Source organism: Nicotiana tabacum, chromosome 18 (assembly GCF_000715075.1).
Source record: "Nicotiana tabacum cultivar K326 chromosome 18, ASM71507v2, whole genome shotgun sequence".
Lineage (NCBI taxonomy): Eukaryota > Viridiplantae > Streptophyta > Magnoliopsida > Solanales > Solanaceae > Nicotiana > Nicotiana tabacum.
This window is the reverse complement of record NC_134097.1, coordinates 26,465,848-26,492,161: the sequence shown is the minus strand read 5'-3', so window position 1 is coordinate 26,492,161 and position 26,314 is coordinate 26,465,848. Positions and strand designations below refer to the sequence as shown.

General features: G+C 37.0%; 3 protein-coding genes and 1 long non-coding RNA gene across 5 annotated transcripts; all 4 read left to right on the top strand.

Annotated features, from left to right (window-relative positions):
• Positions 1-1,215: 1,215 nt before the first annotated feature.
• On the top strand, positions 1,216-9,031 carry LOC107775003 (RNA-binding KH domain-containing protein PEPPER). Its single transcript, XM_016594664.2, has 6 exons — positions 1,216-1,666; positions 5,062-5,311; positions 5,404-5,552; positions 5,644-5,901; positions 8,216-8,416; positions 8,594-9,031. The coding sequence occupies exons 1-6, from the start codon at positions 1,313-1,315 to the stop codon at positions 8,789-8,791; spliced, it is 1,410 nt and encodes a 469-aa protein (XP_016450150.1). The 5' UTR covers positions 1,216-1,312; the 3' UTR covers positions 8,792-9,031.
• Positions 9,032-11,958: 2,927 nt separating this feature from the next.
• On the top strand, positions 11,959-16,625 carry LOC107775002 (pentatricopeptide repeat-containing protein At3g14730-like). Of its 2 annotated transcripts, XM_075236702.1 has the most exons (3): positions 11,959-12,100; positions 12,911-14,695; positions 16,439-16,625. In XM_075236702.1, exons 1-2 carry the CDS (start codon positions 12,058-12,060, stop codon positions 14,491-14,493), a joined length of 1,626 nt encoding a protein of 541 aa, XP_075092803.1. In that variant the 5' UTR covers positions 11,959-12,057; the 3' UTR covers positions 14,494-14,695; positions 16,439-16,625. The 2 variants fall into 2 exon arrangements, with proteins under 2 accessions (XP_075092803.1, XP_016450149.1); XM_016594663.2 differs by lacking the exon at positions 11,959-12,100 and having other exon boundaries at positions 12,446-14,695.
• A 1,664-nt stretch (positions 16,626-18,289) lies between these two features.
• Positions 18,290-21,311, top strand: LOC107775000 (uncharacterized). Its single transcript, XM_016594662.2, has 3 exons — positions 18,290-18,545; positions 19,930-20,130; positions 20,957-21,311. Exons 1-3 carry the CDS (start codon positions 18,435-18,437, stop codon positions 20,990-20,992), a joined length of 348 nt encoding a protein of 115 aa, XP_016450148.1. The 5' UTR covers positions 18,290-18,434; the 3' UTR covers positions 20,993-21,311.
• A 279-nt stretch (positions 21,312-21,590) lies between these two features.
• LOC142172882 (uncharacterized) lies at positions 21,591-26,108 on the top strand. Its single transcript, XR_012701953.1, has 2 exons — positions 21,591-21,750; positions 25,637-26,108. It is a non-coding gene; the product is annotated as an uncharacterized LOC142172882 (long non-coding RNA).
• The last annotated feature ends 206 nt before the right edge of the window (positions 26,109-26,314 follow it).

The window sequence follows — 26,314 nt, the reverse complement described above, 5'->3', positions numbered from 1 at the left end:
CTTTCCGTCTTGCACCTAATATTGCTAATCACGCTTAAAAATATGGAAGATGATTTTTGCATGTGATTCTTTGAGAGAAAAACCTTATTATTTGGTTTTTCAATGAAAGCTACCAGCATTTGTATGACTTGATACTCTTTGTCGACTTCAACTATCAAACTATTTTTTAGGTCAATTATTTTATACCTAGCTATATGCATATATATATAAATCTACAATATTATACATGCATTATACATTGCACTACACGCTCAAATGTTATATTTTTCTCGTATCAAGAATTTCTTTACAATCTCTCTTTTCCCCTATCATTCAAACAAGGATGCATTGCTTCTTTAAGTGAAAAAGGGAGGGGCTTGGTAAAATTGCAATGATATATATCGAATGTTATTATTGTATTGACAATATGTGTATCACGTGTGCTGTTTCATATTTTTATTATACATAGGGAAAATAAGGGGAGGGAATTAAACAGTGAGGAATAGTACGAAGTTTTAATCAACACTTATTCTGTCATAACTACTTAATTAGTATGAAGTTTTTTGAAAAATTGCTTCTTCAATGATTGTATTAAAAGTATGTAGCTCCTACATAAATCACCAAAGTACTTATTTACTTCTTCTTTTTTTTTTCTCGGTGGATAAAAATTGAATTTTAAGGTCAAATTTATGAAGGTGTGCCATCAAATGCTTCAATACACTAAATGTTTTGCAACTTAAATTAAAATATTTGTCATATTTTGCTCTAGTATAATTTTGGTTACTATTATTGTTATCCAAAATATGCTACTATAATATAATTTTACTTACTATTTCTTTCCAAAATGCTTTAAAATTTATATGAAACATTATTCCAAAAGTTTGATCATTTGTCTTCTAACGTTCACTTTTAGAAATTAGAACACTTAAATATGAAAATGATTAAAATTTACACGTATAGAATATATATACCAAATGAATACAAGATATGTGTTTTTTCCCACTCGTTTAGCAAGTAATCACAGTTAAGTGGCAAATAATCTCATTTTAATTTGCATCTTCTAAAATTAAATTGCTTGGTTCAGCGAGTACAAGTAAATTTTTACAAGACTAATAGTACTAAACTTGTACTATTACTTAAAGAGAGTGAAAAATAAAGAGAGAGAAAAATGCATAGGCACGTGTTATGCACGTGAAAATCTCGACCTCTATAAAATCGTCAATATCTTCCCTCTCCTCTTTCTTTTCTTTTTCCCTCACCTGCAAAAACTTACACTAAACCCTAATACCAACCCCCCGCAACCCCTACCCCCCACCCCTAGCAGCGTCTACCAATGGCTTCCACAGAACAAACCCAGAACGGCTCTACAATATCACCAGAAACCCTTACAACAACCACCGAGACCAAACCAGAGCCTGAAAATCCTCAACAAAAACCAGAAGAAACAACAGACCAAGTCCCAGACCCAGTTTCAGTTAACGCTGAACCAGTTCCAGCTACAGAGGTTTCAATAGAGAAGCCAAAGTGGCCGGGATGGCCCGGGAGTTGTGTATTCAGGATGGTAGTACCTGTGGTCAAAGTTGGAAGTATAATAGGGCGTAAAGGTGAGCTCGTCAAGAAGATGTGTGAAGAAACGGGCGCGAAGATTCGCGTGCTCGATGGGCCTCCTTCTTCTCCTGATCGCATTGTAAGTTTTACCTTTTCAAATGCACAATCCTATTAGCAATGTTTAATTTATACATAGTTGCATATAATTCATGTTAAGTTAGCTATCAAGATTTGATTTTTATTATCTATCAAACTCACATTTCAACATTATGTTAGTAACACTTTGTTTCACCATTGATTAGAGGCGGGCGGATGTGTTGGGGGGGGGGCATTTAATTTGAATCTCCTTTAGGTGTTTAATGTTTTTTCATATATATAAGTTTTTGAATTCCGTTGATGTAAGGGAAGATTCTACTGTAATGATAACAACATTAACGACTATGTTTCAGTTCCAAACAAGTTGGGGTTGGCTCTATGAATCCTCACTAACCACGATACTCCATTTAAGCTCATCTTGCCTCTATTATGCAAATACAAATAATTAGTATTACAAGTCCAGTTTATTTTTCTGAACATATAAACTCTAATGAAGGTGGTTCAAGAAATTACCTTAGGTCACATATTCAAATTCAAGATGCAATCTCGCATATGTTTGAATTTCCTTGCTCTGCGACTGATATAATAAACTAGTTAAATACGTATAATAAAAAAATAATACACTAGTTAAATGAACATCTTAAACTAGTAAAATGGAAGAGAGGAAGTATGCCACTGGAGGAGGAAGATCAAATTTTGCACTTCTAAGATGCAAAGTAGGATTTTTACCACAGGATTCACAGGTTCACGCTTCTTGAGTATCACATTTTTATTGGTTAGCGTTACTGGCCTATAAATTCTTTTTATGACATATAAGCTTGAAGGGTTTAGAAAGTTTGAGTTTTTTGTGACTTAGAATGCCACTTTTAACTCACATTGATCCCTCAGCTTGCATGGTTTTGTAAACTGGCCCTCTAACTTCATGATTCTCAATAAACACCTCAAGTTTTTAGAATACAGATTTTAAACATCTGGACCCGTGAGTCCCTCAATTGTGAGAATGTCGATAAAACATCAGTATCCACGCACATCATTATTTATCTTCACCGCGTTATCTATAAAATCTCAAAGACCTTTCTCTTTATCAACTTCTGACTGGCACCGTACTCCTTCTCTTCCACTAGCACCATTCCTTTCTCTTCCACCCAATACTACCAGACACCACTGGGAGAATGTGGATAGATTTGGCCGCCACTGGGAGCACTGGGAAGAGATGACAAATTAAGGGGTAAAAGGGACTTGGAAATTTCAAACGACAAGCTCTCTCATGCATAGTCCTTTTCAGTAGTTCTCGGTCCTGTTAGTACCTTTTCCGGCTTTAAAAGTGATAATGTCTGCATCAAATATCGTCTGATTATCTTGGTGGAGAATCTCTTCCTGGAAAGAAAGAAGAATTTGTGGAAGTATGGAAAAGTTTCACTTTATTCTCGAGAGCATAAATCCTCTGCGCACCCTCCATCCCCTGCCCCGTACCTTCCACACAAAAGGAAAAAGAGAAAATGTTAGTTGTAAGCAACAGACTCAACTGATCTTTTCATGTTGAAAATAATCTGGTCTCAAGCTTTAATGACTTGAAAGAAGAGTGAGAACGATGAAGTTGCTTGGGATGAAATTGAAGAGAGGACTAAGTATTACACTAACGAGTCACCAGAAGTAGTTGGCAGAGATTTTTACAACAAACAGCAAGCTAACGGAATTTCACGAGATTAGAACCAGCCCAATATAGAGTTCAACAACGCTAAGAAACTTTGCCGAGCTATGCGATTTCAAATTCGCTATGTGATCTACTTTTAGACATCTAAACAAGCATCTATTTGAAAATCAATGAAATTGTAATTGAAGATCAATGTCAAAGCTAATTCTGAGGGACAGAAGTTGAAATAACGAAAAGCAAAAGAGCTGAAAAAGTTAAGGGAGCTAGAGAGGTGAAGCAATAAGCAAAGAAATGACCATGATTATTTTACTTCTTAATCCTATTAAGTAGGAAAAAGACTTACTGTGAGAAGAGAAATGAACATGTATTTATGCTTCTTTATTGATAAAGCATGTATGTACACTCCATACAAGCATGATTACCACACCCTTTGTACAACCCAGTCAAGGATAGGTTACATAAACCTGGTCAATTGTCAAAGGGGTTTAAAACATGTGTTTGACCAACTTGAGGTGTTTAGTTGGGAAAGTGTAAAGTTAGGGTTCCATCTTTACAAAATCATGCTAGTGAGGTGTTAATTATCTGTATTATAGCTAAAGGCTGCAATGCTTGTTCTTTTAGGGGAATAGAGTACCTAAAATTTTAGTGCATATTAGGGAACCAATAAAGAGCAATTCTCATCGTATCAAAGCACATGGTATAATTCCTATGACGCACATAGTGCTTTGACAAGATAGAATTTATATCACGAATTTGAATCCTGCCGCATACAAAAGCTTGGTATTTAAGTGGAGAAGAATAGAGGGGCGGGCCCGTTATACACCCAGCTTCGAACTGTGCGATGCTGGGCCTAGGGAATTTCTCGGTTATCAGAGAAAAAAAAAGATAGATTTGCTCTCACTATACGACTAGTGTTTTCTTGGATTCTTTCCGTAATTTTTATTATACGAACATTGCATTGCAACTGCTTTGTTTGCTAGTGTAACAGTGTAACTTATGTGTAGCATTTGTTTTCTGGATCTTCAAAATGCTGTCCTGATATAGGAGTACTTTGTTTTGTATCTTGAGTCTATAAACATCTTTGTTTTGTGCCAATTTATATGCAATCAAAACATCATCCATACCGACACATTGTTTTAAACTATGCAAATTCTAATAATTGGGCCAGTGGATGACTGCTTGAAGAGTTTTTCCCCTTTGCTATGGCTGTAGAAATGGGACAGATATGATCCAAGATTTGATGCGGAACTAACAAGTTTCCTGCATCCACGTGATCTTCCATAAAACCTTTTTCGTAGTTGTCATAATTTTAACCCAGAGAGAAATGAAGGAAAGATTCAATAGAACCTCTTTATGGCAAAAAGGGACGGACGCTTCCAAGATCAAATGAAAATCAGTTTCTTGCACCATATTTGAGATGCTGTATGCCGCTTGAGCGCATGTTTATTGATCTTTTGTGTTTTCTACTTTTACTTTAGGGGGCTAGTGGTGAGGAAAGATAGATGTGTATTATAGATGTAGGTTTTAGATACAAAAATTACTTCCCATCTCCCTTAATATGACTAATTGAAAGAGGAAAGGTGACTGTCAATTATTTTCTTGCGAATTTTGCATTTTATTTTTCTTTTCTCACTCTTAGATGCATCATTAGCTATCATTCTTTCGAAGCTATCATTCTTCAATATATGTAGATGCTGTTGTGAAGACTTTCGACCTCCTTTTTCTGTTCTGCCCTCTCTTTGAAAAATTAGTCTTTACAATAGTCTCCATAAATAATGTCATAGGTTCTAATATCGGGGAAGGAAGAACCTGAGGCAGCATTATCCCCTGCTATGGATGCTGTAATAAGAGTATTCAAACGTGTTAGTGGACTTGAAGCTGATGGAAACTTACCTGGAGCTGCTGGGGCTGCATTCTGCTCTATCAGACTACTTGTAGCATCAACACAAGCTGTGAACTTAATAGGAAAACAAGGGTCTTTAATCAAGCCTATCCAGCAAACAACTGGTGCCTCCATTCGAGTTCTTTCAAATGGTATTTCGTCGCAGTCTTCATTCTATTACTGTTTGAGTTACTGGAATTATGCTAAATAAGTTGCAGGGGTTCATTTTAATTTATGTACTCAGATGAAATGCCAATCTATGCGACTTCGGATGAGAGAATTGTGGAGATTCAGGGTGAAGCTCTGAAGGTTCTTAAAGCTTTAGAAGCAGTGATTGGGCACCTTAGAAAGTTCTTGGTGGATCATAGCGTTCTTCCCTTGTTTGAAAAGAGCGTAAGTTTACTTATCTTTCTTTTTTCAGTTTATTATCAAATCAATGTCCTTTTATATATGCTTATATTTGTTATCCTTGCTCTTTCCACAGTACAATACACCTGCCACTCAGACGCAGGAACGCGAACCTGAACCTTGGTCTGAGAGGACGATGCTTAATACGTCACGGCCTGGACTTGGCATGGATTATCCTCCTCCAACAAAGAGGGATTCTCTGTTTTCTGAACGTGAAAGCCAGCTGGATTCACAATATCATCCTCCTGGACTTTCATTGTATGGGCAAGATCCTGGACTTTCTGGAAATCGTACTTCAGGCCTTGGTCGTGCTGGAAATCCTGTTATTACTCAGGTTTGTGTCTTTAGCATGGAACTTTACATTATGGAAACATTATGTTTTTTTCTGTTTAGATTTTATCTCGTCTATTTTCACATGGTATGGGAGCTTCTGCAATCTTGGTGGAGACTAAATTAGTTTTTGCCTACTGTCATGGGCCGTTATACTATCTGATCCGACGTTTTTCTGTCCTTTCATAAGTTCACTATTCTTGTTTCTTTCTATTGACCGTTTTGGCGCCACAATTTTTATTTTGGGTGACCACTCCTGTGGCACCGGTTGTTAGGTGACTTTTCGAACAAAACTTTTTTACTTTCTTCTTTTTATTCGTGGTATTAAAGTGTGGATATTAGATTCTTCTTTTTATTCGTGGTATTGTTGGCCATTGAATTTTCACTCGCTGTTTTTACTTCCTTTTGTCGTGTTATTAGAGTCAGGCAGTGAGTCCCTCTTCTCCTCTGAGCATTGTATTTCCTGTCATTGTTTCGAGAATATTCATTTACTCTTCAGCTCCTAATTCAGGCTAAACTGACGAGGTCCTGGACATTTCATCCCTCTACCTCTTTTATGCGAATATATTTCTGTGTTTATTACGATAAGCACATTTCTTTTAGTATTGCGCTTGCTTTGCTATTAACGTTCTAGGGAAAAGAATCCTAGCAACATTTTCTTTGCTGTGATTTAGTATTTCTTGTTCAAATATACAAGAAGAAAAAAGAACTCCTCTTATGGTTGTATGGAGTGTTGAATGTGAAGCGAAACTTTAAAATTTGTATTGAATATTCTTAATGAATTTGTTAATTAAGAGAAGTATTGAGTAGAATATTAGTTTAGAATATTCGTATTGCCGTTGATCATTGAATTTTTTATCATCGGCATGGAAAGTCATCTTTTGTTCTTATTGGAGTCTGAGTAGCGAGTTCCTCCTCTGAGCATGGTAGTTTGGATCATTGTTTCTGCAACTTTTGGTTACTTTTCACCTTCTAGTTTCAAGATAAACTGATGATGTCTTGATGTTTACGGTACTGTACCGTCTTTTAGAGAACTCCTTTCGATTTACTATAAAATGCTCTTTTTTTCCTACTACTGAATTGTTGACTTTCTTGGAGAAAGAATTGTAGCACCATTTTTCTTTCCGGTGATGTTTTAGGATTTCTTTATAAAATAAGCAAACTCAAGTTAACTCATCATCTTGAGTTTGTGGGGTAGAAAGTCAATAAACATTTAAAATATTGGGTAGAATATTCTCAATGGTTATGTTACTCGAGAATAATTGAGAATATTGTTGAGAGTAATCTTGATTTGGGACTTGGGGAAGGAGTAACATTGAGATGTACAAGTAAATATAATTGTCTAGTTGCATAGCTTCTCTCTTCACCTACTGATCATGGTCTTGTCGATGCTCGTATATGGGTTTGCCAACCTCCAGTGCCTCCGTGAATTGACTATACTAATTGTTAATTATAGAAAACAACTTCTGTACTTCAGTTTTATGCTATGCTTTCTATCAATTACTTTTAAGTTTTCTTAAACTGTATGCTTTTTGAAGGACATATATTTGGGATGGAGTGTTTCTTATGGAAGTACAAGAGCGGATTATGTATAGCCAAACAGCAATATGAAACGGCATAAACCACTGTCTATGACTCGTATAATTGACATGCCATGATGTAGTTAACACACTGTTACCCACTGCAAGATTTCTCCTCAGTAGTTGAAATCAAAGGGATTTTTCTTTGCATTTTTGAGTAAAATCAGATCTCGTGTGCAATTTCCTGATTGTTGCAGTTTAAGCCATTTTAATTGCAATTGACCTTTAGACAGAGGAGATTATAGGGATAAGTATGAAGTAAGAAAGAAACAGAAGCTCCCGTCTTTTAATTGAGATATTTGTAGGATAATATCTGCTTGTTATCTCAGAGAAAACATTTTTGATTTGATGTTCTTTATCGTGATTTTTATGGTTTTATTCGGAAAGGTGAAGTGCACTAGTGAATTAGATATGTTGGTAGAAATTCTGGTTGGTGATATGAATTGGAGAAACATTTGCTAACTGTAAACTGTTGTAATTTTAGCTGCAATATGCCACTTTGCTACACTTGCCAAATACCGCTAGCTGAGTATATGTAGTATGTATGTTATCTCAACTGGGATTATATGATTAGTTGCTTATGTTTTCTGCTGTAAGAAACCTAGATCTGTAAAATCATAATTAAATTACGCTAAAGTTGCTAATATTATGTTTCTTTCGATGTGTGAAAACTTTTGCTCTGTTATGTCAAAACAATAAACTTTTATTTGGCGATCTTATCTTGTTTTTCCTTTGCAGATTTCCCAAACTGTTCAAATGCAAATACCACTAGCTTATGCAGAAGATATCATTGGCATTGGGGGAGCAAACATTGCTTATATACGGCGTACTAGTGGTGCCATTCTCACAGTGCAAGAAAGTAGGGGCTTACCTGATGAAATCACTGTGGAAATAAAAGGGACGTCATCGGAGGTTCAGACAGCTCAGCAACTTATCCAGGTAATCTCAATTTCCTCTTTTTATAAAAAATAATTTCAAGAAGCCAACAAGTTGTGGTATAAGTGGTTCACATTTTTATGTAACACATTTAAAGCCCTGTAAGTTATATGCGATTGTCGAGTTTCTATAGTGTTCTTCCGAATTGCAATGTAACTGATGAATGAATCGTCATTATAGGAATTTATGGGTAGCCACAAAGAATCACTTGCAAGCAGTTATGGCCAATTAGATACAGGCTTGAGGCAGTCTTCTTACTCTAACCTAGGCAGCGGCTCCTATTCATCTTCTTCATACGGCGGACAGCAATATGGTGGTGGTGGCGGCGGCGGCTATGGATCATTTGGTGCTGGAGGGTACAGTAGCTACAGGTCATGAACAGATTAGCCCCGAGTCTTGGAACTCGTAGTTACCTGTCCTGATGTTTTTCTTGTGCATTTGGTGCCAGAACAAACACTGAAGCAACTGCAGGCCGTTCATGCTATGTTAATCTGATGTCTCTTACTGCAATGTATTGATAGCTTTTCAGTAGCTCACCATATCTTGTAGTTCTTACATGTGTATTGGTACGATAACATTGAATTTTGCAAGTGTAATGGTTAAGATGTGGTTCTCAAAGTATTATCTCTCTCTATTTTTTTTTTCAATCTTTATTTTGTAAATGTTGCAACTTGCCACTTCATATAAATGATCAGTTGCAATTTGCCTCGCTGGAGGGGTGTTGGGTTTTCACATAAATGAACCTTGACCAATTTGTTCTTTAGAATGTTTTATTTTGCTTTGTTATCTGTTAAGTTGAGAGCATTCTTTGCCATTTCAAAATGGGTTATATGTTAACCTTCTGCATCGACTGTAAATCTTGTCAATTTTGCTTTGTTATCTGTGATCCCAGTATAATCTTGTCAATGTTTTAAATAGACCCTTGGCTCAAGAAAAGGTAAAAAGAGAGAAAGGAAGAAGACGGAGAAGAAAGAAAGAATAGGGGGACAAAGGACTATAAGGAAAAGGGGAGAAAACTATAGTAACAACAACAACAACAACGAAATTAGTAAAAGAAAATAACATCAAACAGTAACAAACTGGAACATACGATACACAGAGCGAATGAAAAAATAACAAACTGGAACATACGATACACAGAGCGAACGAAAAAATAACAAACTGGAACATACGATACACAGAGCGAACGAAAAAATAAGGGAGCTACTAATACTACTAAAAAAGAACGGGGAACTTTCGACTACCTACTAACCAACTACCCTAATCTTGACCTCCACACCCTTTTATCCTGAATCATGCCCTCAGTGAGCTGAAGTAGCGTCATATCTTGCCTAATCACCTCTCCCCAATACTTCTTCGGCCTTCCTCTACCCCTTCTCAACCCCACCACGGCTAGCCTCTCACACCTCCTAACAGGAGCATCCGTAGTACTCCTTTGTACGTGCCCGAGCCATCTCAGCCTCAACTCCCGCATCTTGTCCTTCACAAGGGCCACTCCCAGTTTGCCCCGATTAACTTAGTTCCTAATCTTATCTCTCCTGGTATGTCCACACATCCATCTCAGCGGACTTCCTCCAGACCTCCAGCCTCGCATTGACCCCACTCCTCGTCTCATCAATCAACACTATGTCATCGGCAAATAACATGCACCATGACACCTTCGTTGAATGTGTCGCGTAAGCACAACCATCGCAACCTGTTTGTCCATAGTTTTCTTTTTCCTTTTTTTTTGAACTTTTTTCTTCAAAATATTAATTTGATTATATAGATGAAAATCGTTTTGAAGATGAGTTTCCAACAAAACCACTTTTTAATGTAAAACTTTCTTTTGCCCACACAAAATTATACTCTTTTATCAAGTAAAATACATGTTCAAACACAATTTCGAATTTTTAATACTTTTTTTTCACCTAACCTAAAAATTATATTTTTCAAATTTTTATTTTTTATGCCCAAACACCTATGTTAGTTCGACATACTCGAACTCACAAATAAATATTTTGTCACAAATAAAATATTAATATTTAAGTGTTAACATAATAGAATGACGGTCTCATACGAATTAGAGTTTCCACTTGCACCAGTGACCTTGAAAATTTCTCCATTTAGGAAAAAAAAAAAACCTCGTTCTTTCGTACTTTTCCCCCACGGATAAGAGTCATATTTATGGTTCTGCTGTCGAAAATAAGTTATATCTACCCTCCGTTTCAGTTTCTTATTAAAATTAACCTTACCGTTGTACTTTGGGATTAAAATTAACCCCCAGACATTAAATTGCTCTACAAAACTTAAAAATCACACGTGGCATGATATGATTGAAGGTAAAAGATCAACCCCACCTTCCATTTTAAACAACCCGATCCAACCAAATAACCCGTTCCGCCCGAAACCCCTCACCTTTCTTTGTGATTTGTTACAACTTCTGAACTGGGATGATGATGAAAGGTCGTTTGCACATTCATTGATTTATTTACAGCTTCTGAAAGGTCGTGGTACTCGTATTGCTGCCAAGCTGTCAGCTTTGAGAGTGGAAAGGGAGAGGGAAAGGCAAATGCTGAAAGACAATGAACAGTAACATTTCACCAGAACAGATTTTAAGCAAATAGTCTTCTAAATTTTTTGGCCAAGATGAATCAACCAGTAGGCATGCATGGAATATCGAAAATCTAGTCTTATCTAAACGAAAGAGGATATTGAGATGAAAAGAGACACCAAATATCTCAACAGTAGTGCATCAGAGGAATATTTCTCTTGTATAGGGTTTTCCTCGATTAAAAACCATATTGACATCTTTGCCTCCATTTTTCATGGTAAAACTGTCATATTTAAATTCTACAATTGCTTGAGATATAAACAAATTCAAGAATATTTTATGCTTAGGCGTTATATGTAATGAAAGTTAGTGCAACTCAATTTATCTAAAAGACTAACTCCTATATTATTATGAAAGCAGGCAATTCTTTTAAACAGTACATATTTTTTTCTTAACCTTTTAACACTAACGAATTTATTTACCCATAACTTTCTAATGTACATGTACAGTGGATTAAAGAAAAAACAGAGATGAAAAAAAGATGATAAGAATAAAGCTGAGACTGGGAATAAGCGATGATTTGATGCTCTTGTGCTGGTACGATTTCATTCTATTGACCCATATCTGCAGAGCTTTGTGAAAGTGATACAGGAAGCGGATTTGTCGGAGAGCCACCGGAATATTGGGAACAAGTGAGATTTTTTCCCGCTCCAAGATGTGGGGTTATTTGGTTGGGTCGGGCTGTTCAAAATAAAAAGTGGGGTGGGTCTTTTACATTCAATCAGATCGTGCCACGTGTATTTTTAAAGTTTTGAAGAAGGATTTAACGTCTGAGGAGTAATGCTAATCTCAAAGTATGACGGTAAGGTTATTTTTACTAAGAAACTTAAACGAAGGATAAATATAACTTATTTTCGATAGTATAAGGATAGATATGACCCTTTTCCGTTTCCCCCAAATAAAAAAATAATTAAAAAAAATTAAAATTAAAGAAAATACTTTTCTAAACCCTCCTAAAACCCCCAATTCAAACCCTCTCCTCCAAACCCCGGCGCCACAGTTCCTTCGACCATTCCTGGCAAATTCTATCAGCAAACAAAAAAGTGAATTTATGATATTTATTCATCTTCTTCATCCTTTCAATTCAATGGCAAGTAGTACTACTATTCAGCACCCATTTTGATTCTTGTTCCTCACTCCCTTAACTAATTACAACAGCATGATTCTTTGGTTTTCTCTACTTCTCAAAATAAATTAGGGGCTTCAACTTCAAGTTCTTTCTTGGAAAAAATTTGTTCCCTTTTCCACAAATTACAATTAAGAATAGAATAATAGCTTGAGATGTAAAATGGGTATAGAGAAAATGATAAATAATTTATGTTTGCTTAATTTTTCCGGGTCGTGGGTGGTTTGTAGTTTTGAGCTAGCAGATGTTGTATAGCATTAGTAGTGCACAACTTTTCATACCCACATGCATATTTCTTGAAAAAGATCGTTTTTTTCATATCCATATGCATATTTCTTAAAAAAATCAATTTTTTCATAATATCCATATGCATATTTCTTAAGAAAAATCAATTTTTTTCATACCCATATGCATATTTCTTGAGAAAAATCATTTTTTTACTCCTAAATGAGCCAAAGAACCTTTCTTTTGAAGTCTTTGTCGATATTTAAAGCACAGTGTCAATATTCAAACAGTTTTTCATCCATTAGTTACAAGTCTTTTGACCTCAAGACTTGCATTGTATCACTTCAATCATGTGCCAATGACAAGAACCTCACAGGAGGGAAACAAGTCCATTGCCATATGCTTAGATTTGGCCATTTAAATTTATCTCCACTGCCTACTACTAGCCTAATTAACATGTACTCGAAATGCAACTCGTTATCGTATGCATTATCTGTGTTCTATGCTTCACCACTTGGTCATAATGTGTTTGCTTATAATGCTATTATAGCAGGGTTGATTGCTAATGACTTGAATAAAAGAGCTTTTGAATTCTATTGCCAAATGAGGGTAGTAGATATCGTGCCTGATAAGTTCACTTTCCCTTGTGTGCTTAAGGCTTGTTGTAATGTAGTAGATGTGAAAAAGATTCATGGGTTAGTTTTTAAACTTGGGTTAGAAGTTGATTTGTTCATTGGCAGTGCTTTGTTGCATAGTTATTTGATATATGGGATGGTAGATTTTGCATTAGATGTGTTTGAGGAGTTGCTGGAGAGGGATGATGTTGTGCTTTGGAATGCGATGATCAATGGCTATGCTCAGACGGGTGAGTTTAATAGTGCTTTGATGGTGTTTAGGTGGATGATTGAGGATGGGGTTGTTCCCAACAGGTTTACTATAACGGGTGTACTTTCTGCTCTGGCAAATTATGGGGAAGTTTATAATGGAAAGGTGATTCACGGGTTTGTGATAAAGAAGGGGTTTGATTTGGGGGTTGCCATTTCGAATGCACTAATTGACATGTATGGTAAATGTCGCTGTGTTACTGAAGCTCTGGAGGTTTTTGAGACGATGGTGGAGAGGGATATATTTTCTTGGAACTCGGTAATTTGTGTGCATGAACAATGTGGTGATCACGATGGAACGTTGAGGCTTTTCAAAAGGATGTTGTCTGCTGGAGTTCGTCCGGATTTGGTGACTGTCACTACCACTCTTCCTGCTTGTGCTCATTTAGCGGCATTAAGGCACGGTAGGGAGATTCATGCATACATGATTGTTAATGGAGTGAGGAAAGACGCTGATTACAGAGAATACGACGATACTTACATTGATAATGCAATTTTGGACATGTATGCAAAATGTGGAAGCATGCGTGAAGCTCAACTGATCTGTGATATGATGAATTACAAAGATGTCGCATCATGGAACATTATGATTAAGGGGTACGGCATGCATGGATTCGGCATCAAGGCACTAGAATTGTTTTCTGATATGTGTAAGGCAGAATTGAGGCCTGATGATGTCACATTCGTTGGTGTGTTGTCAGCTTGTAGCCATTCTGGCCTAATAAAACAGGGGAAAGAATTTCTTGCACAAATGCAGCCGAAGTATGGCGTTGTGCCTTCTATTGAACATTATACCTCCGTGATTGACATGCTAGGTCGTGCCGGGCAGCTTGAAGCTGCTTATGAGTTGTTATTAGCGATGCCCATTAAGGCCAATTCTGTTGTATGGAGGGCATTCTTGGCTGCCTGCCGTCTCCATGGTAATTCTGATCTAGCTGAGGTCGCTGCAAAACAGGTACTTGACCTTGAACCAGAACATTGTGGAAGTTATGTCATATTATCAAATATTTATGGACAGACTGGTCGCTATGAAGAGGTATTAGAGGTAAGAGACACAATGAGGCTTCAAAATGTACGGAAGACACCTGGTTGCAGCTGGATTGAACTTAATAATGGTGTTCATGTCTTTATTACTGCTGATAAGTCTCATCCTGAAGGGAACCTTATTTATGCTGGATTGAATTCCTTAACTGCTCGATTGCGTGAGCATGGTTATACACCAGAATCAGATGCCTTGGAGAGCAGTCCATGAAATTCCGGACATATTCTCCTTCATCCTAGATGAGATTCTTGAAGCACTGACTGAAATGTGGTTATTATAATATCTCTTTGGAAAATCCTAGTCGGTGTGTAAGTTCGATTTGCTGCTCATGGAAACCGACGTCTATGTATGCTGAGCTGATGCAGTGAAAGGAGCCGAGTTATCCGTGTTTTTTCAAACCTTCCATCGAAAAGTATGTTTTCTTCACTTTTGGATCATTAGTTACAATATTTTTATTTTTTTCAATATGTGAGTCCCATATGCACATTCTCTTTTCATATATTGTCACAGGAAGAGTTGAAAATTCAAAAACTGTGAAATATACTTAAGTGGGAGTTGAAACATTTGAGCATTAGAACTTTCCTCTTAACATGCTTGCTTTTCCACCCCTGAGTTCATAACCTATATAATTCTTCTGTATTTCCTTTGATGGTTCTGTGGTTATGGAGATTGTGCACGGGTTCAAATGGTTGCCAATTGATGCTCAAATAAACGAAGAGTCAATGTGCTATCCACAATTACATTTTCAGATGTGCTGGGGGCAAGAACTCAATGAAATTTTATTTAACATATTGCATCTTTATGATCGTCAAAGTTTCTTCAAAAAAGGGCAGCCCGGTGCACTAAGCTCCCGCTATGCGCGGGGTTCGGGGAAGGGCCGGACCACAAGAAACTTCAAAAAAGTTTCTTCAGTTTCGTTTTATTTACTTTTCCATAATGCTTAGTATCATAGCTTTGCAGTTATTTATGCATTACCCATGTAGTACCTGAAAAAAATACTTTGGTCTGCAATGTCTGCAGGTTTTGAGTATGTAGTATGCCACAGCTCTAGCTTCGACATAGTTAAACATGCCTAAAAATGATGTGTCTCAAAAGTAGGTAGAATCATCGAAAAGAATTTACTATATATCAGAAGAGGGAATACAATGCTCGTCATTTCCCTCCTTGCCAACCAGATGGGGGCAAATTTGGAATTTCATTTTTTCTGCACTGTGAAATGCTTTGCAATTTGCTGTAAATGGTGTACCGTTTTCTCGATAATTTCTGATATTTTTAACAATTTTGAGTAATGCCATTGCCATCCTCATCCTGTTGATCTTATTTAGTCGACTTAAATTACATTGCTGCCCTTGTTTGGAGTTATTTTGTTTCTGTGATGAAGTTTATATTTGTTACTTTGCCACCAAAAAAATTGGTGGTGACCATCCAGCTTCTGCTTATTCAAATGAACTTTTCTCTCCTATGGATATTCTGGTAGCTTTTGAATGTTTGGTGAGTAAAGAAAAGGTGTGAAAGAGTAACTTCTAATATGGAGTAGTTCGGACAAACTCTTTGGGGTCGTTTGATTGGGGAACTAGTTATCCCGGGATTACGGTGACGGGAATATAATACATGGATTAAATAATGATGGAATTATTTGGTGGATATACTTTTCTTAGTAGATGTGTGGTTCGTTGGACTAAAAATGGGATATACGAGATATAACATAAAACATGTGTTTGGTTTTATTAGATGAATTGGGATAACCTTTATTTCCAAATTTAACCTTGATTTTTTTAAAGGACTTCGGAAGAAAAGCCTTGGAGAAGGGCATCTTTGACCTTTTAGTGTTTTATCCTGGGATTGTTATCCCATCCTCAATGTAGGATAAGAATTACACCACAATTGTGGTATAACTAATCCCTGGATTATTACTCAGGAATTCGAAAATGTAATCAGATGTGGGATAAAATAATGTCAGCATTTTATCCCAGAATTATTATCCCTTATCCCACCAACCAAATAACACCTGTGTTATGGTTCAATTTCATGTTTTACTTTTGAGTAAGTGACATTTTTCATTAATAAATTGTTGAACAATATATTTTGTTGCTAGACTTGTTTCGTCATTCATATTATTGCTTGAGAAATTGACTGTCTTGGTGCATTTAAATAGGATTCGATGGGATCGACAATGGTTACTGGTGAATTCCAGAAGCAGAGCCTACACTCAAAAGAGTTTAGCTCAAAGCTCGCTCTTGTTGATTGGAATTACCAAATTATGCAGTTTCTGAGGGATAGAAACCGAATAACAACTCATAATTTTCTGCAACTTACGTGGAAACGGCAGCATGAAAGTCCAGGTCTGGTTGTTTTATCAGTTGGTTGAGCTGTGAAATTCAAAAATCTGTCCATCACTACTGAAGAACATTTCTCTCCTATGGAAATCCTTGTTTCCAGTTTGCTATTGTAAAATGCCACCCTCAATAAGTTGAATATACTCAACAATTGTGATGCACTACTAGCATATTCGGTCTGACTAATTATAGATTTCTATGGTGTTACTTATATTGTCTCCTTTCGTCTTTTTGTCTTCTTGAGCCGAGGATCTTTCGGAAACAACCTCTCTACTCCTTTGGGGTAGGGGTAAGGTCTACGTACGCACTACCCTCCCCAGATCGCACTAGTGGAATTTCACTTGGTCGTTGTTGTTGTTGTAATTATAGACTTCATCAGCATAGCTAAAACGTATTGTTGTATTTTTTTTAACAGCTGGTATTGATTATTTTTTCTGGTGAATTTTATTCCAATACTTTTCTTATTTTAATCTATTCTAATATTTTAATTTTGTTTCAGTAATATTAAAAAATAAAAATTCATTTTCTCATTTCCTATATGTCGCACCAAACATCCTGCCTTACGATAGAACATTTCTTTTTACGCCTTTTGCCTCTTATAGGACTAATTAGAATATCGAAGTACAACATCCTAACAGCTTGTTTGGATGGTCGTTACGTATTGTATTGTATCGTATTGTTACTTTAAATACGATGTTTGTTTTGGTTGTTACTTAAATTTTATTATATTGTATCGTTAAATCCGTCGTTACGTAACGACGAAATGTGCCACTTTATATAACGACCGATTTGGTATGGTTGCATCGTTATTTTGTCTTTTTCTCTCTTCTCATTCTTCACTCTTATTAAATAATTTTTTTTTTTGTCATTTATCATACCTTTTTATATAATAAATTTACCCCGTAGTATAATTTTTCTTTATAATATTGCAAATTTATTCTTTATATTGCTCGTGCATAATATCATGAAACTACATTAAATGATTCAATCTATCCGAACATTGTATTTATCAAACGATATAGTACAATACAATACGATACGATATATTACGAAACGATATAAACTGTAAATAACATGTTATTTACTATACTTAATTTAGATTATCAATCAATGCCATTAAATGGAGTTATTTGTAATTACCTTTTAAACGATGATGATATAAATATTTAGTACATCGTTAGTGCATGGAACTTAAATTCTTAATTATACATTTTTTTGGCAGTTTTAGATCACCCAAAAAGTATTTACAAGTAATCTTTCACAAATAGTAAGATTTGTAGTCTCAGAAATTGGTGAGTTACATGTTTTCACAAATTAAAGTGATTTGGTATTATAAATTTTCCTTGCACTGTGAGTGTAAATAAGGTGAACTCTAAGGGGTGGTTTGGTATGAGGTATAAGAAGGTATAATGCTAATATAAAAATTTAATATCATCTTAATGCTTTGTTTAGTTAGCAAATTAGGTATAATTTATGTCGGGATTAAAATTAACACTGAGATAACTTATACCTTATAGAAGATAGAGTAATTAGCACCGGTAAAACTTATACATTCTTCTTACAAATTATGCAATTGCCATATTTAATACTACAACATACCAAACAATGAATAAAAAATAATTCCACCATAACTTATCCTTACATAAGCCCGTATTAAAACCAAACGACACGTAAAAAAGAAGTCGCGATCACAACGGCTAAAATACAAAAACAAGAGAGAAGCTCTCCTATTTTCATCTCCCAACAATATCTATCAACTGATTCTTAACTACAAACCACCCATTTCCCAACACACACCCAGAAGAACCTTTACAAATGCCGACTCTGAATCTGTTTACAAATGTACCAGTAGATGCAGTGGTAGCTTCTGATATTCTCAAAGATGCTACTAAAGCTGTTGCCAAAATTATTGGCAAACCCGAGTCAGTTAAGTCCCTCATTTTTCCTATTTGTATTGGTGTCATATTGTTTTCATATTTCGCATTGCCTGATACCTGCTTGATGAAATTCCGCTGAAAAAAAGTGTATCAACTTCTTTTTACTGAATAGACAGCAATATTGGTTTAGTGGTTTATAAGTCTTCTTCACTTTTAATGGGTAGGTTGGGAATTCGAGTCGTGAAGTTAAGTGACATTGAAATGAGATTGGTTTGCTAGTAGGTGGAGAATTCTAGTCATGTGGAGCAGTAGCGGAGCCTCGATTTTTATTAAGGGGTATCAAATTCTAAAGAAGTAAATAAGCAAAGAAGTAAGGGAATATTTTTCGGGCGAAGGGGGCCACCCCTTGGAGCTATGTAGCTCCAGCACTCATGTGGAGATTAACAGAGGTTTTTGAGTGATGTGGAGTATTTACCATCTGCAATCCCGAAGTCACTACCCAACTAATCTAGATTCGCGCTGCATAGAGTCCAAAAGGGGTTTCTCCATTATCAAGCTCGAACTCGAGACATCTGGTTAACAATGGACTGATGCGTCCATCCCACGACACCGCTTGGTAGTCATGTGGAGGTTAAGTGGGAACATGTTTAGAGATGAGGTGTAAAAAAAAGGAAAAGAACTTTTACCTGTGCTTATCCATTCTTAGCTATTGAATTGAATTGAAACTATATTAGTATTACAAATATTGGTAGTAGGAAGTTAAATTGGATGCAGACCCATATTTTGATAGGATTTTAACCTGAGACGGAGCAGTTTGACTTACCCATTAGGATAACCTTCATTGCCAGCTTGTAAATAATTGTTTGTTGGTTTGGGGTTCACAACTTTAAAGGAACTGTTCTTTCGTTTCGTAATACATTTATGTTGGTAGATAACAAATTCAGAATCCAAATTATCCAATAGATGTTTTGTTGCCACTTCTTGTGGCATGGAAAACTTTGAGGGGTGGGTGGTTTCATTCAGTCTACTCTATTTCTTTGTGCTAGTATAAAGGAAAAACATCGTTGCTCTCTAAGCATTTACTTATCTCCAAAACAGCAGGAAAAATAAATTTAGTACCCTTTCTCCAATAAGTAGAATACTAGCTTCCCACAATTGTGAGGTGACTTAAAATGACAGGTTTTGCTGATTGTAAGGACCAGATTTCCAATATATGAAGATAAATTAAATTGTACAAAAATTAAAGTGGTATACTAAGCCACTACCACAAAGAGATTTTGATATGTTCCCCTGAATATGGAAATGCCTACCATGAATCTTTAAATACAGATGCAACTGAGCAATAATCTGATTATCTCGTAGTTTCGCTCTATGGTAGAGTAACTTTGCTGTTGTGAAGAATGTTAACCTATGCCTACTTGTTTTTTCCCCAGTATGTGATGATCTTGTTGAATGGAGGAGCTCCTATTGCATTCGCTGGTACTGAAGCTCCTGCTGCTTACGGAGAATTAATTTCCATTGGGGGTCTTGGACCTGGTGTGAATGGAAAACTCAGTTCAACCATTGCCGAGATTCTTCAGACAAAGCTGTCAATAGACAGCAACAGATTTTATATTAAGTTTTATGATTCTCCGGTAAGTCTTTATAAGAACAAAGAGGGAAATGACCTCTTTGTCTTCCCCCTACCCCAACCCTTCCTTGGGCCACTACAGGAGACCGACAAGTTGGTCTTAATTAGGTTATGTGTAATGCACTTCTTTTTGTCTTGAACAACTAAAAGAATCATCTACTGCTTCCTATTATACGCCTGGACTCACAGAACCGATTCAATCAACCCTGGGGAAGTTTAGACCTTGTTTGTGTTTTTTGCATGTATCGAGCATACTGTATGTTGTTTAATAGTAAGGATCACTCTCTAGATAAGTTGAATTAGCTGTAAAGTGTGTTCATTAGATGAAATCTGTGGAGAAGAACCACTCAAAGTTAACCATCTTGAAAACAACTTTCAACATTATCGTTAGATGAGGTTGCATAGAACTTTTGAAGTGATGTCCTTCCGTTGATTACTCCCAAACAGCATTAGTTTCCTAAGATACTGTTTCAACTGGAATTTGGTTGTTCACCATTTATGCAGTCCTGCTCAGAACTGATTGCTGATTGGTTAAAATGTCCTGTTTTCGTTGCACCAATGTTCCTATTGTCCTATTGGAATTGGCTCTATTTCGGTGGAATCTAATCATCCGAACAGTACGAATAGACATTGTGCTTGTACCTACTTTTTAGTAAGCATCGTTTATGCTCAACCAGCACAAACTTGTGCTATTGCTGCATTTAGGTAGATTCTTGTGCTTAGATCTTGCATTTTCATTTCATAGTTTTTTATATGTGACCGTGTGTACATCAATGTAAAGGTTCTGTTATTGCGATATCTGAACCAGAACTACTTATCTTTGTGTGCAGCGCCAATTTTTCGGGTTCAATGGCTCAACTTTTTGATGAGCCTGCTTAAGAATAGCTGCTCTGGAGAAGGCACTTATTGGTAGAAGAGCACATTTAAGGTGGCTTAAGACTCCATCTGCACTCAGCTGTGACCGTATCATTGAAGAAGAAAACTTTCTGACATGTTAATGGTTATACTTTTGTACTTGACTGTACAACTGGTCTCTATGATTTTGTACTTGATTGTGGGATTCGTAGCGGTAAGAAAAATAAAGTTGTAATGCATATCTCAGCATTAACAATTGCCCAGCATTGGGCTAATTTTCCAAATTTAGTTTCTGTTGTCGTCTTCAATTAATTGAAATATTTCGTAGTAGATTTCTGTTATATTTTTATACAAGTTAAAGAAGTACAGACCTATGAGTTTATATTTGTTTCCTTGACTGGAAAGTTAATTGAAATTAAGTTGAAGAAGAAGAAAAAAGAAAAATCACCCTACAAACTTTGGGGGCAGGGGTGGCAAAACGAGTATAAAGTTGCGCATTCAATAAGAACCAGCAGACATTCAAAATTAAATTTTTTTGGCTCAATTACTTGGACCTCCTGACAATCATTTTGAAGTAATTTCTTTTACATGTCATTTTTGAAATGGCAGAAACCAACTGCCAGTTCTTCCTGACTATTGGCTGCAGCAGGTTGCGCATTGCTCCCTTCTAGGAAGGATCAGATTGATCGTTTGCTGCAGCTTAGCAATATCGAGCTCGTGACAGGCCATGCTTTCTATCCACATCCTATCAGATTAAAGAACTCTCCAGGTTAGTATCTTGGGATCTTGAACCAAACCAATAATAGCAATGCTACTAATCACCTCATCGCAGTCGAGTTTGATGCAACTCAGTCCCGAGGATTCAATGATATCAGTGATAACCGTGCTGAAGTGCTTAAGTTCCATGGAATCAGATTTCTCATGGCCAGTCCTTGAAAAAAAAAAAAAAGATCTCATGACCAGCAGAATACTTTGAAGAACAATAGTGGTGTAATGGTATTGTTTCAAAGTACTACTCTTCCGAGGAGAGGTTGAGCCAGGATTGATGAGAACCAACCCTATTCACTATAAAAAAAAAAAAGAAGACAAAAAGAAGTAGAAAAAAGACAGAGAAAAAGTAAGAATGAAATGAAAGAAAAGGAAAGAAGAAAGAAAAAAAGTCAAAGTTGGTGGGCTGCAAAATGTGAAAGAAAGAATCGGCTCACGGTGCTGTCCCACCCAGGGGCGGATTCATAGGCAAGTATACAGTGCACATGAATCCATAGTATTTTCGTCAAACTAGGTATTTTATATACATATTTTTTAGAATTAATCTAATATTATCTACTGACACTGATGCTCCAAAGAGACTATATGGTGCACTTGTTGAATGTTGAGTTATTTATCTAGATGAGCAGAGATAAATCCCACTTAATACCTTTTTTCTCTCCTTTCTTTAGTGGTGCACTTAAAAATCTTAGATCCGTCTCTGGTCTTACCGCGTATTTACATTCGCTTAAACTTTTTCCAGCAGACTGTCATGACCCGATCCTCGAACCCAGTCATGATGGCGCCCCTCGTGAAGACAAGGCCAGCCAGACCAAAACGGAACACCTCTTTTAAACAGTTAATCATCATAAACAGTAATAACATATAATATAATGCTCATAAATTGCGGAATTTAACGATAATAACAGCAGGAACCATCCCGACACAGCCCAAACCGGGGTGTCACAAGTCATGAGCTATTACGGAATCTACTATAGGTCTACAAAGTACGGAATCCGATACAACAGTTTGAAGAAAACATAAATGATAGAGGATAAGAGAGTCAAGGGGCTGCAGACGTCAACAACTACCTCGTAACTCCAAATCACTGCCTAGCCTGGAAGGAATCAGCGCTCAGGTGCGGACTCTGCTATACCTGAATCTGCACACATGGTGCAGGGAGTAATGTGAGTACTCTAACTCAGTGAGTAATAATTACAAATAATGGCTGAAAGTATGAAAACACGTAAAGGCACAAAGCAATTCCATATCAAGCAGTAAAATCACTTAAAGCAGTAAATCAGTGAAGAAATCAAATGATATTCCTTTTTTAAAACAAGTAAAACAGGTAATTTAACAGGTATTTAACAAGTAGAAATCCGCCCCTCGGGCACAGTATCAATCGCTCAGCATAGTATCAGCCCCTCGGGCTCACTCTCAGTGCAGTCTCAGCCCCGCGGGCTACCTCACAATCACTCAGCATAATGGTCAGTCATTGTTACCTGACCAACTTCATCAAATAGTGTCATTGTTACCACTGTTTCAAATCACTTGGGTACCCGCGCTCACTGTGGGTGTGCAGACTCCGGAGGGGCCCCTTACGACCCAAGCACTATATCAAGCCACCTCGTGGCATCATCACTCAATATATCCTCACATCACTCAAGCCACCGCATGACATAAATAGTACCTTAGGCCCTCAGCCTCATATCACTCAACATATCCTCACATATGGCCCTCGGCCTCACTCAGTCCAGAAATCATCATAAGCCCCTTGGGCATTAGTAAAACAGTAGTTCTCGGCCCAAAACATGATGTAGAAATATCATTTAAGTTTCAAATCTGAGTAAAAGTGGTTGAGTTTGTAAAGCAATAGATATCAACAGGACTGAGTTCAAATAATAAGTCAAGCAGTAAGGAAACAGTGATAAAAATCCCCGAAGGGTCCAAATAGTTGGCACGAAGCCCAATTATGGCAATCAGCCCAAATCATGATGGTAACAAATGAATTTCAGTCAAATATTCGGTAAAATCATCAATCGGGATGGACCAAGTCACAATCCCCAGTAGTGAAGACCCCACGCTCATCATCCAGCGCGTATCTTGCCTCAATATAGCACTACGATGTGCAATCCGGGGTTTTAAACCCTCAGAACATCATTTACAACCATTACTCACCTCGAACTGGCTAATTCTCTAGCTCACGACGCGTTTGCCCCTTGAATTGGCCTCCACGCGCGTCGAATCTATCCAAAATCAGAACGAATACTGTCACACCTCCTTTTTCCGCACCCGCGGGGCGCAAGGGAGTTTTTCCAATTAAAGGACAATCGAAACGGGATTGGTTTATTTATTTCAGAGTCGCCACTTGGGAAATTTAGGGTGTCCCAAGTCACCAATTTTAATCCCGAATCGAGGAAAAGAATGACTCTATATTACAGTCTGCGTACCAGAAATCCGGATAAGGAATTCTGTTAACCCGGGAGAAGGTGTTAGGCATTCCCGAGTTCCGTGGTTCTAGCACGGTCGCTTAACTGTTATATTTGGCTTATTTATCTGATTTTAAATACAATGTGAACTTATGTGCAAATTTTAATTTTAAAACCGCTTTTATCATTTACTGTTATTTTATAAGACTTGCAACGTTGTGAAAACATATCTCCAACCACGTTGCATCAATGCACCCGTGATTGTTGACATATTTCGACTCGGTTGAGATTTGGATTTGGGTCACATAAATGTGCACCCGAATTAAGGAGAATAAATTATTAAGACGTGCCTAAAGCAACTAACGTATTGTTGTTTTGGGTAAGGCCGAAAAATTCGCTAAACGGCCTGTCCCGAATTCTAAGTGTTTTAATATATATACAGCTAGAGGGCCCCGCGGCTGTGTATATTTTTGTTTGACGAGGCTCGTCTCGTTCTACTTTTAAAAGGAATTCGCGACGTCATGGACATGCCTCTCGAACCACGTCACAATCAATGTACCCGTGATTAGAAATACATTTCGAATCCGTCGAGATTTGGATTTGGGTCACATAAATGTGCACCCGAGTTTAAGAAGGTAAGGTTTATTAAAGCGTATCCTAAAGAGACTAACGTGTTGTTATTTTAGGAGGGTTGTGAGATTTGCTAAACAACCCGTCCTGGAAACTAAATGCTTCAATAATATACATTTAACAAGGGCCCCGCATCTGCGCGTTTTGTTTATTTTCATCGAGGCTCATCTCGTTCTTATTTTAAAAGGATATCCTATAGCAACTACGTTTCTTGTCGTGTTTGTCTCTATCAATTGAAAACAGTAGATAGTCCTAATTAATTACATGCTTGCAAGTTGTTTGTAACGGAATTCGGAAATGCTTAAAAAAAATCAGGAACGAGGCTGCGTGCACAGTCAATTGAATAAATAATCACGGTCCCAAATCTAGCCCATGCGCAATAGGCCAGACCTGGGCCACTGCTTGTTCGATGCGGGCCTGCCTGGGCTGTTTTTGACCGGGGCTCGACCTTCATGAGGTTGAGGCCCTGAATGTGTGTTCTTGATCTTAAAACATGGTTTTAAGAGTTATATATAGCAATTCATTGGAAAGGAAAGAACTTATTTACAGTGTACGAATTTCATGCTTGACATACATTACAGGCTTATGCTACACCATTGAACTAAGTAGGAGATACTACCTACTGCCTTGGGCATACTCTCATCATCAACCTATATGCACATTCTAGCATTCAACTACCATGCATTGACATTTATGGGCATGGAGACTGTCTCTAGTACCCAGAACAAAAATGTAAAAAAACTATTACACATTACATGAATATTTAATGTAACAATCTATGTGTAAGAGACATCCTTCAAGATCTTTCATTTGTATTCATGCTCATTTTTCAATTACATTTCTTGACAGTGCATTGGTTGTGTACCTGGTATAGAGGACAAAGAAGAAAGGGATGATCAGCTGGGCAGTATGCAGTAAACACAGCAACAGCAGATACACAGCAACAACACAGCAACAAACCAACAATCAAATGTTTTCCACAACCCACAGACAACCAGCAATATTTCCCAGAACAGAAGAACTAACAGATAGTCGAGTAATCCCAGGAAAGAGTAGAAAAATCACAGCACTAACAGAGTGTTCAATGCAGCAACACCAACAGTTCAACAACCATAAACAGCTCAGTCAATGCAAGCAACAGAACTTGGCCAAGACAGCTTGACCAAAATGCACTCTTATACAACTTTCAGACAGTGTTTGGTTGCAGTGTTTACTGGAAACTACCTTATGTTTTTCAGTTTTTCTTTGGACTCACTAGACCTCTCTTCAGATTAAAACTCCAGCCTTAAGACTAAAATTCCACTTTGTTTTCTCTTTTTCTGAAGACTAAAAGTCCAGCCCTCTTTATGTTCTCAAATGGCCTATTTATAAGCCAAATGAACCAGTGCAGTTAAGCTGCCTGCCCTGCCAATTGGCAGAATACCCATACCCTTTAAGCCCATGCCTAAGCATCTTTGGTGCCAGCCCCTTTGTTCCCCACGCTTGGTTTTTGTTTAATCAAGAGTTATGGGCATCATTTTATTATTC

Excerpts from the sequence above, each read along its gene's own strand:
- LOC107775003 (XM_016594664.2), top strand. The coding sequence starts at position 1,313 with ATGGCTTCCACAGAACAAACCCAGAACGGCTCTACAATATCACCAGAA. Across the intron at positions 1,667-5,061 it reads CTTCTTCTCCTGATCGCATT|GTTCTAATATCGGGGAAGGA; the intron begins GTAAGTTTTACC and ends ATAATGTCATAG. Across the intron at positions 8,417-8,593 it reads CAGCTCAGCAACTTATCCAG|GAATTTATGGGTAGCCACAA; the intron begins GTAATCTCAATT and ends TCGTCATTATAG.
- LOC107775002 (XM_016594663.2), top strand. The coding sequence starts at position 12,580 with ATGAGCCAAAGAACCTTTCTTTTGAAGTCTTTGTCGATATTTAAAGCA.
- LOC107775000 (XM_016594662.2), top strand. The coding sequence starts at position 18,435 with ATGCCGACTCTGAATCTGTTTACAAATGTACCAGTAGATGCAGTGGTA. Across the intron at positions 18,546-19,929 it reads TTATTGGCAAACCCGAGTCA|TATGTGATGATCTTGTTGAA; the intron begins GTTAAGTCCCTC and ends TTTTTTCCCCAG. Across the intron at positions 20,131-20,956 it reads TTAAGTTTTATGATTCTCCG|CGCCAATTTTTCGGGTTCAA; the intron begins GTAAGTCTTTAT and ends CTTTGTGTGCAG.